This window comes from Tamandua tetradactyla, chromosome 7 (assembly GCF_023851605.1).
Source record: "Tamandua tetradactyla isolate mTamTet1 chromosome 7, mTamTet1.pri, whole genome shotgun sequence".
Lineage (NCBI taxonomy): Eukaryota > Metazoa > Chordata > Mammalia > Pilosa > Myrmecophagidae > Tamandua > Tamandua tetradactyla.
Window position 1 is genome coordinate 95868365 of NC_135333.1, and position 11560 is coordinate 95879924.

Consider the following 11560-nt stretch of genomic DNA (forward strand, 5'->3'; position numbering starts at 1 on the left):
TTCTACATTTCATTTGGCTGGTAATAAATTTTATGCCAGGATTTATACTTATTCCCAATTCCTTCTCAATTATCCAAAATTTTGCTAAGGTCTTAGTCTTATTAAAGCCACTAAGCTGAAATCTCTTTATATTTGATCTTGTTATATCTTGTTTTAATTTCCTAGGAGAACCTAAAGAAACTTTTAGAGATTTATGAAATGTTGGGAGAAGAAGAAGACATTGTAAATCCTTCAAATGAATTAATAAAAGAAGGACAGATCCTCAAACTAGCTGCTCGGAACACATCAGCACAAGAACGTTACCTTTTCTTAGTGAGTATTGTAGTGTGAGCAAGTTCCATAAAACAAATTTCATAAATGTTATTTACATCTTAGAAAAGCGAGATGCCTGCTTGTTCACTAAAGCAATTGTTCCTAATCTGGTTTAATCAATATTGTCAGGATTCCACATAAGTGAATGTTCTAAGTAGCTAAACTTTGTTCTTTCAAAGACCCAAATCTTTTTGTTTATACTAATTTTCTGTAATTTTTCTTTGTAACTTACTTGAGCAGTGTCCTTCATTAGCTTATCCTGAAGACAATTTAACCCTCCCACAGTGATTGTACCCATCAGTGTATCTTTGGTGTATGATATGCTTTCTAAAATCCTCCTTTTGCTTGGTTCAGATTTTCTCTTCCCTTTCATTTGGACAAGCTAATGTGCTGTATATTCTGTCTGCTTACTATTTCCTGGCAGCAGTTCTTCTAACCCTCTCTAACCTTTACTTCTGATCTTTTGGGTAGAAGAAATAAATAGGCAAGTTTTAAGACTTATGCCTAAAATATCTATGAGAAACTACATGCATTCACTACATAGTTCCTTTACATGCATCGTTTTCTCTATAGTCATTCACTGACCATTCCTTCCTTCCTTGAAATTATAATTACTCCAGGGCTTATTTCATATGAAAGAGCCCTTTCTTGGGCATCCATGCAATTATTTTTTTAGTCTGTTCACATAGCCCTTATTCTTTGTTTTTCTAATGATTTCCATTTCCTTTCTAGTTCTAATGAGATGATAATAACAGTCATAATAATAGCTAACTTTGAGAAAGAGCAAGCTGACTTCAAGTAAGAGCTCAATAAATGTTAACTATTATTATGATTATTATGATTAATATAGGTGAAGAAACAGAGGCACATTGGGAAAGAGACTGCCCAATGACTGACACATGACACAGTCTCAAGATGTTATTCACGTGTGACTTTTCTGCTGTAAAATTGTCATCTCACCAGCCATGGCATAGATTGTCATTGGGGCCTGAGAGGTTTCTGTGGTATGATTCCAACCTCCCTTGTAAGGCAAACCTATAGGAACTAATTGTCATGCAGAGGGAAGTTCGGTAACTGTCATTTTTGTTGAAAGAGTCTTTAGTTACTTTGTGAATCAACAATTCCACTCCTAGGTTGTATAACCCAAGAAAACTGAAAACATATCCACACAAAAATGTGTACAAAAATGTTCATAGCAGCACTGTTCATAATAGTTAAAAAATGGAAACAGCATAAATGTCCATCAGATGATAAATGGATAAATGGATAAACAATGTGGTGTATCCTATAGTAGAATATCATATGACAATAAAAATGATGTACTGATACATGCTACAACATGGATGAACTCTGAAAATACTGTGCTAAGTGAAAGATGCCCATCAGAAAGACTATATAGTGTATGATTTCACTGACATGAAATGTCTAGAACAGACAAACGCATAGATAAAGAAAGTAAATTGTAGTGGCCTAGAACTGGTGGGGAGGGGAAATAGAGATGGGGTTTCTTTTTTAGAGTGATGAAAAGGTTCTGGAATTAGATAGTGGTGATGGTTGCACAATTTATGACTATACTAAACATCATGAATGAATACTTTAAAGGAGTGACTCTTATGGTATATGAATTATATCTCAGTAAGACCAAAGATTTATAGATAACCAAAGAAACTACAAAAGTCCTAATTTGAGCTAAACAGATTTACTTCACCTTTCACAGGTTATACAGAGAGCTAATTATACACCAAGAATTTTCTACATTCAGTCATATCAGGGCTCATAACTTTGGTCTATTCTGGGCAAAATTCCTCGGAGTCAATGTTTTCACTTTCTTTTTACCCTACCTTTAGCTGTTTCGTTCATTTTCCTTTCCCCTCTTATCAGTGTTACAGTCTCTAAAGTTATACTTTTAGCTCTGCATCTAACCAGTTGCCTTGGTTTAATTTAACAATTGAGAATTACTCAGGAAATAGATTTAGTTTGAATATCTTGATCTTGAGCTAAATTAAGGAGCTATTTGGGAGGCAAATTGCAAAGCCCCTTGGGGAAAAACAGCAGTAGAGACTTTGAGGAAAGGCTCCATCTTGTTCTAGTTATTATAAGCTATCAAACATATCACACTATTAACCCTCCAGGAGAACGGAGTCACATGGTAGGAATTTTAGGAAAACCACATTCATCTTTTAATGACCATATTGAAAGCATTTCCTGTGTGGTGTACATTCTTTTAATCCACTCTCCTTACTTGTTACAGAATCTCTCTTCTTGCCTAAGGGCTTTTATTTCCATGGAACATCTTGTTTCTTTTATAGTTTGAAACTTCAGAAGTATTATTTTTATTTTCCTATATCTCTAGAAGAAAATGAAGACTAGTTTTCTATTTCCTACTTTGGAGATACTGTATTTGCCTGAAAAGCCAAATTATGCTTAGAAACTGTCAGTTTCAACTTGATTTTCATTTGTTTGCATATTTGCTTGCTTCCACACTATACTTCCTCACTTCTTTATATTAATATAGGATACTCTTTTGACTTAGTAAATAGCCACCTCTGACCATCTGAAAGTTAAAATTTTTTAAATCAACAAATTTTCCCATAGTGTGGCTGCAGAATTGTCCTATTCCTTATTTTCTTGTAGCTTGATAGATTCAAATTTTTTTCTTGACTTATTTAAACCAAAACACACACCAGCCATTGGAAATTCTCTCCAGCAATATACTATTGTCTTTTTGTTTTGTTTTGTTTTGTTTTTTTACTTTTTTTTTATTAATTAAAAAAAATTAACTAACAGAACATTTAGAAATCATTCCATTCTACATATGCAATCAGTAATTCTTAATATCATCACATAGATGTATGATCATCATTTCTTAGTACATATGCATCGATTTAGAAAAAGAAATAAAATGATAATATAGAGAAAAAATAAAAATAAAAATAAAAAATACAAAAATATATAAGAAAAAAACAACTATAGCTCAGATGCAGCTTCATTCAGTGTTTTAACATAATTACATTACAATTAGGTAGTATTGTGCTGTCCATTTTTTTTTTTTTTTAGAAATCATACCATTCTACATATGCAATCAATAATTCTTAACATCATCACATAGATGCATGATCATCGTTTCTTAGTACATTTGCATCGGTTTAGAAGAACTAGCAATATAACCGAAAAAGATATAGAATGTTAATATAGAGAAAAAAAATAAAAGTAATAATAATAAGAACAAAACAAAACAAAACAAAACCCTATAGCTCGGATGCAGCTTCATTCAGTGTTTTAACATGATTACTTTACAATTAGGTATTATTGTGCTGTCCATTTTTGAGTTTTTGTATCTAGTCCTATTGTACAGTCTGTATCCCATCAGCTCCAATTACCCATTATCTTACCCTGTTTCTAACTCCTGCTGAACTCTGTTACCAATGACATATTCCAAGTTTATTCTCGAGTGTCGATTCACATCATTGGGACCATACAGTATTTGTCTTTTAGTTTTTTGCTAGACTCACTCAGCATAATGTTCTCTAGGTCCATCCATGTTATTACATGCTTCATAAGTTTATCCTGCCTTAAAGCTGCATCATATTCCATCGTATGTATATACCACAGTTTGTTTAGCCACTCGTCTGTTGATGACATTTTGGCTGTTTCCATCTCTTTGCAATTGTAAATAATGCTGCTATAAACATTGGTGTGCAAATGTCCGTTTGAGTTTTTGCCCTTAATTCCTTTGAGAAGATTCCCAGCAATGGTATTGCTGGATCGTATGGCAATTCTATATTCAGCTTTTTGAGGAACCGCCAAACTGCCTTCCACAGTGGTTGCACCATTTGACATTCCCACCAACAGTGGATAAGTGTGCCTCTTTCACCGCATCCTGTCCAGCACTTGTCATTTTCTGTTTTGTTGATAATGGCCATTCTGGTGGGTGTGAGATGATATCTCATTGTGGTTTTGATTTGCATTTCTCTAATGGCCAGGGACATTGAGCATCTCTTCATGTGCCTTTTGGCCATTTGTATTTCCTCCTCTGAGAGGTGTCTATTCAAGCTTTTTTCCCATTTTGTAATTGGGTTGGCTGTCTTTTTGTTGTTGAGTTGAACAATCTCATTATAAATTCTGGATACTAGACTTTTATCTGATATGTCGTTTCCAAATATTGATTCCCATTGTGTAGGCTGTCTTTCTACTTTCTTGATGAAGTTCTTTGATGCACAAAAGTGTTTAATTTTGAGGAGTTCCCATTTATTTATTTCCTTCTTCAGTGCTCTTGCTTTAGGTTTAAGGTCCATAAAACTGCGTCCAATTGTAAGATTCATAAGATATCTCCCTACATTTTCCACTGTTTTATGGTCTTAGACCTAATGTTTAGATCTTTGATCCATTTTGAGTTAACTTTTGTGTAGGGTGTGAGATATGGGTCTTCTTTCATTCTTTTGCATATGGATATCCAGTTCTCTAGGCACCATTTATTGAAGAGACTGTTCTGTCCCAGGTGAGTTGGCTTGACTGCCTTATCAAAGATCAAATGTCCATAGATGAGAGGGTTTATATCTGAGCACTCTATTAGATTCCATTGGTCGATATATCTATCTTTATGCCAATACCATGCTGTTTTGACCACTGTGGCTTCATAATATGCCTTAAAGTCAGGCAGCGCAAGACCTCCAGCTTCGTTTTTTTTCCTCAAGATGTTTTTAGCAATTTGGGGCACCCTGCCCTTCCAGATAAATTTGCTTATTGGTTTTTCTATTTCTGAAAAATAAGTTGTTGGGATTTTGATTGGTATTGCATTGAATCTGTAAATCAATTTAGGTAGGATTGACATCTTAACTATATTTAGTCTTCCAATCCATGAACACAGTATGCCCTTCCATCTATTTAGGTCTTCTGTGATTTCTTTTAGCAGTTTTTTGTAGTTTTCTTTATATAGGTTTTTTGTCTCTTTAGTTAAATTTATTCCTAGGTATTTTATTCTTTTAGTTGCAATTGTTAATGGGATTCGTTTCTTGATTTCCCCCTCCGCTTGTTCATTGCTAGTGTATAGAAATGCTACAGATTTTTGAATGTTGATCTTGTAACCTGCTACTTTGCTGTACTCATTTATTAGCTCTAGTAGTTTTGTTGTGGATTTTTCCGGGTTTTCGATGTATAGTATCATATCGTCTGCAAACAGTGATAGTTTTACTTCTTCCTTTCCAATTTTGATGCCTTGTATTTCTTTTTCTTGTCTAATTGCTCTGGCTAGAACCTCCAACACAATGTTGAATAATAGTGGTGATAGTGGACATCCTTGTCTTGTTCCTGATCTTAGGGGGAAAGTTTTCAATTTTTCCCCATTGAGGATGATATTAGCTGTGGGTTTTTCATATATTCCATCATTTTAAGGAAGTTCCCTTGTATTCCTATCCTTTGAAGTGTTTTCAACAGGAAAGGATGTCGAATCTTGTCAAATGCCTTCTCTGCATCAATTGAGATGTTCATGTGATTTTTCTGCTTTGATTTGTTGATATGGTGTATTACATTAATTGATTTTCTTATGTTGAACCATCCTTGCATACTTGGATGAATCCTACTTGGTCATGATGTATAATTCTTTTAATGTGTTGTTGGATACGATTTGCTAGAATTTTATTAAGGATTTTTGCATCTATATTCATTAGAGAGATTGGTCTGTAGTTTTCTTTTTTTGTAATATCTTTGCCTGGTTTTGGTATGAGGGTGATGTTGGTTTCATAGAATGAATTAGGTAGTTTTCCCTCCACTTCGATTTTTTTGAAGAGTTTGAGGAGAGTTGGTACTAATTCTTTCTGGAATGTTTGATAGAATTCAGGTGTGAAGCCGTCTGGTCCCGGACTTGTCTTTTTAGGAAGCTTTTGAATGACTAATTCAATTTCTTTACTTGTGATTGGTTTGTTGAGGTCATCTATTTCTTCTTGAGTCAAAGTTGGTTGTTCATGTCTTTCCAGGAACCCGTCCATTTCATCTAAATTGTTGTATTTATTAGCGTAAAGTTGTTCATAGTATCCTGTTATTACCTCCTTTATTTCTGTGAGGTCAGTAGTTTTGTCTCCTCTTCCATTTCTGATCTTATTTGAATCCTCTCTCTCTTCTTTTTGTCAATCTTGCTAAGGGCCCATCAATCTTATTGATTTTCTCATAGAACCAACTTCTGGTCTTACTGATTTTCTCTATTGTTTTCATGTTTTCAATTTCATTTATTTCTGCTCTAATCTTTGTTATTTCTTTCCTTTTGTTTGCTTTGGGATTAGTTTGCTGTTCTTTCTCCAGTTCTTCCAAGTGACAGTTAATTCCTGCATTTTTGCCTTTTCTTCTTTTCTGATATAGGATAGGCATTTAGGGCAATAAATTTCCCTCTTAGCACTGCCTTTGCTGCGTCCCATAAGTTTTGATATGTTGTGTTTTCATTATCATTCGCCTCGAGGTATTTGCTAATTTCTCTAGCAATTTCTTCTTTGACCCACTCGTTGTTTAGGAGTGTGTTGTTGAGCCTCCACGTATTTGTGAATTTTCTGGTACTCCGCCTATTATTGATTTCCAACTTCATTCCTTTATGATCCGAGAAAGTGTTGTGTATGATTTCAATCTTTTTAAATTTGTTAAGGCTTGCTTTGTGACCCAGCATATGGTCTATCTTTGAGAATGATCCATGAGCACTTGAGAAAAAGGTGTATCCTGCTGTTGTGGGATGTAATGTCCTATAAATGTCTGTTAAGTCTAGCTCATTTATAGTAATATTCAGATTCTCTATTTCTTTATTGATCCTCTGTCTAGATGTTCTGTCCATTGATGAGAGTGGTGAATTGAAGTCTCCAACTATTATGGTATATGAGTCTATTTCCCTTTTCAGTGTTTGCAGTGTATTCCTCACATATTTTGGGGCATTCTGGTTCGGTGCATAAATATTTATGATTGTTATGTCTTCTTGTTTAATTGTTCCTTTTATTAGTATATAGTGTCCTTCTTTGTCTCTTTTAACTGTTTTACATTTGAAGTCTAATTTGTTGGATATTAGTCTAGCCACTCCTGCTCTTTTCTGGTTGTTATTTGCATGAAATATCTTTTCCCAACCTTTCACTTTCAACCTATGTTTATCTTTGGGTCTAAGATGTGTTTCCTGTAGACAGCATATAGAAGGATCCTGTTTTTTAATCCATTCTGCCAATCTATGTCTTTTGATTGGGGAATTCAGTCCATTGACATTTAGTGTTATTACTGTTTGGATAATATTTTCTACCATTTTGCCTTTTGTATTATATATATCATATCTGATTTTCCTTCTTTCTACACTCTTCTCCATACCTCTCTCTTCTGTCTTTTTGTATCTGACTCTGGTGTTCCCTTTAGTATTTCTTGCAGAGCTGGTCTCTTGGTCACAAATTCTCTCAGTGACTTTTTGTCTGAGAATGTTTTAATTTCTCCCTCATTTTTGAAGGATAATTTTGCTGGATATAAGAGTCTTGGTTGGCAGTTTTTCTCTTTTAGTAATTTAAATATATCATCCCATTGTCTTCTAGCTTCCATGGTTTCTGCTGAGAAATCTACACATAGTCTTATTGGGTTTCCCTTGTATGTGATGGATTGTTTTTCTCTTGCTGCTTTCAAGATCCTCTCTTTCTCTTTGAGCTCTGACATTCTAACTAGTAAGTGTCTTGGAGAACGCCCATTTGGGTCTAATCTCTTTGGGGTGCGCTGTACTTCTTGGATCTGTAATTTTAGGTCTTTCATAAGAGTTGGGAAATTTTCAGTGATAATTTCTTCCATTAGTTTTTCTCCTCCTTTTCCCTTCTCTTCTCCTTCTGGGACACCCACAACACGTATATTTGTGCGGTTCATATTGTCCCTGTGTTCCCTGATCCCCTGTTCAAATTTTTCCATTCTTTTCCCGATAGTTTCTGTTTCTTTTTGGAATTCAGATGTTCCATCCTCCAAATCACTAATTCTATCTTCTGTCTCTTTAAATCTATCATTGTAGGTATCCATTGTTTTTTCCATCTTTTCTACTTTATCCTTCACTTCCATAAGTTCTGTGATTCGTTTTTTCAGTTTTTCTATTTCTTCTTTATGTTCAGCCCATGTCCTCTTCATGTCCTCCCTCAATTTATCGATTTCATTTTTGAAGAGGTTTTCCATTTCTGTTCGTATATTCAGCATTAGTTGTCTCAGCTCCTGTATCTCATTTGAACTATTGGTTTGTTCCTTTGACTGGGCCATATTCTCAATCTTCTGAGCGTGGACCGTTATCTTCTGCTGCTGGCGTCTGGGCATTTAGTCAGATTTCCCTGGGTGTCGGACCCAACAAGGTTGTAAGATTTTTCTGTGAAATCTCTGGGTTCTGTTTTTCTTATCCTGCCCAGTAGGTGGCGCTCGTGGCACACATTTGTCTCACGTGTTTGGAATGGATCCCCCCGGTCACCAATCTCCGCGGCCTGGGGATTTCCGATCCAATTCTCTCCATTGGTTCAGGGGCTGTGTGTGGTGGGGGCGTCACCCGCCTCGGCTTGAGGGGACCCTGTGGCTGGTCACCGGCCGCAGCAGGCCCGGGGAATTCGCCACCGGACCAGGACGTCGCCCGCGGGGGAGGGGCGTCGGTCACCGGCCGCCGCGGCCTGGGGAATTCCCCACCGGACCAGGAAGCCGCCCGCGGTGGGGGGGCCACTGCGGCTTGGATAGCCCTCTGCTCCGAGACTCGTAGCCGCGGACTCGAAGCCGAGACTCGAAGCCGCCCGCAAACGAGGGTCGCCGGCCGTCTCGGCTTGGGAAACTTGCCTCTCCGAGACTCTCAGCCGGGAAGGAGGGAGGGAGTAACTCCGGCCGCCGCAGCTGCCACTCTTCGGGAAATCGCGCGCCGCTCGGGGATCTCACCGCAGCCGAGTCTCGCAGTCAGACTAGCCAGTCCAGACTGGGGTACGCTGTGTGTCCATTCCCTGCCGTAGCCCCGGGAGCTGTTCTGCACTGTTTCAGTTCACCTAGTAGTTGCTTTGGAGGAGGAGGAACTAAGACGCACGTACCTTACTAAGCCGCCATCTTGGCCCCCCCCAGGCTTTTTTTAAAATCTCTAAATCCTGTGTACTATGAGGAGGCTGTAACTGATACACTCAGGACATAATAGTTAATGATAAGACATAAGTCATTACTGTCCTCTTCCAGAAATGTAAATGTGAAATATGACACTGGGGCTTATCTGAAAATCTATGTAGCATACTTTTATTTTTTGCATTATCTAATATAGAACAGAAATTTACAGTATCAGTTACAGGAAGTTACAAAATGATGTTTAAGGAAACGATTGATAAAATTTGCTTTCAGAATGAGCACAACAGACACATAAACATTTTGAAATGTACTAAATATCCACTGATATATCTTGATTTTGTGGCATTGTGAAGCCAGACAGAGGGCCTGGCAGGAGAAGGTCTGGACTCAAATACCAGAAGAGAGTGAAATGAGACCTGGTTGAATTTAAGAACTTAATATGTGCAAAGCACCATTCCAAGCACTTCACGTTTGTTTCCTCATTTAATCTTCTCAATAACCTGACTTTTACAGATAACTTAAAAATCCCTGATAGAAAAAAATAAAATAAAAGGGGATTTATTTAGTTAAAAACTTAAAAGTTTTTAGGAAAAGCAGTTAACTTTCATCGAGGTTCTTTCTTACACAGGAGGTCATAGGACAATATCTGCTATGTCCCTATATAGTTTTAAAAAATATTTTTATTGAGAAACCTTCACATGCATACAGTCCATCCGTAGTATACAATTCATAACTCACATCATCATATAATTGCGCACTCATCACCATGATCATTTTTAGAACATTATTTCACCCCAGAAAAAGAAATAAAAAGAAAAAATTCATACATCCCATATACCTTACCGCTAACTTTCATTGACTACTAGTATTTCAATCTACCCAGTTTTTCCCCCTTTATCCCCATTATTTATTTTTCATCCTTAATTTTTTACTCATCTGTCCATACCCTGGATAAAAAGAGCATCAGATACAAGGTTTATATAGCCACATTGTAAAAGCTATATAGTTATACAATCATCTCCAAGAATCAAGGCTACAGGAATACAGTTTTAGGTACTTCTCTCCAGCCATTCCAATACACCATAAATTAAAAAGGGATATCTAAATAATGTGTAAGAATAATCTCCAGGATAACCTCTTGACTCTGCTTGAAATCTGTCAGCCACTGAAACTTTATTTTGTCTCATTTCTCTCTTCCCCCTTTTGATCAAGAAGGCTTTCTCAATCCCATGATATCAGGTCCCAGCTCATCCCGGGAGTCCTATCCCACATTGCCAGGGAGATTTACACCTCTGAAAGTCGTGTCCCACATAGGGGGGAAGACAGTGGGTTCACCTGCCAGGTTGGCTTTAAGAGAGAGGCCATAACTGAGCAACAAAAGAGGTTCTCTGAGGCCACTCTTAGGCATAATTATAAGTAGGCTTAGTCTTTCCTTTGCAGGACTAAGTTTCATATGGGTAAACCCCAACAGCTCAATCTTTTGAATGGGTTGTCCCCACTGCTTGTGAGAATATTAGGATTTCCCCAGATGAGGAAATTAAATATTTCCTCCTTTTTCCCAAGTCCCCCAAGGGGACTTTGCAAATACTTTTTTATTCTCTACCCAAATTAGTCTGGGATGTGTTGGGGGCATCACACTAACCTATACGAAATCAGCGAGTTCTCACGCTCTGTTCAAGATTCCATGTAGTTATGATGTTCAAATAAACCGATCATACAAATTAAATTAAATAATGTGCTATCCAACTAGTAATGCGTTTGTGACAAGAGCTACATAATGGTGTGAGGACAGAGGGATATAGGAAAAGTTTTTGTACACTTCCGAATTTAAATTCAAATGAAAGCCAACAAAATTTTATAGATTTACAGTGTTAAATTGCAGATTTAACTAGAAAAGATCAGATAATGTACAAGCTCATCAAGACAGAAATTGAGTAGAGGTTGCCAGGGGCATGGGGCAACAGGAATGGGGTGTTAATGTGAAATGGGTATAGGGCTTCTCTTTGGTAAGATGGGACAGTTTAGCAAAGATGGTGAGGATACTGCAACATAATGAATGCGATTGATTCCACTGACTAATAGGCTTGGAAGTGGTTGAGTTGGCAAAGTTTATGTTGTGTATACGTACTCACAATAAAAAAAAAAAGAGCAACTAAAAAGACAGTGACAATTAGAGACAATACATGAT

At 36.8% G+C, this 11560-nt stretch overlaps 1 protein-coding gene across 5 annotated transcripts in view; it reads left to right on the forward strand.

Annotated features, from left to right (window-relative positions):
- The window catches only part of FGD4 (FYVE, RhoGEF and PH domain containing 4), a 252697-nt gene that overhangs the window by 219496 nt on the left and 21641 nt on the right, over nt 1-11560 (forward strand). For all 5 annotated transcript variants that reach the window (XM_077170478.1, XM_077170480.1, XM_077170479.1 and 2 more), the window contains one exon: nt 166-312. In XM_077170478.1, coding sequence (XP_077026593.1) covers nt 166-312 — 147 coding nt within the window. The remainder of the gene's footprint in view (nt 1-165; nt 313-11560) is intronic.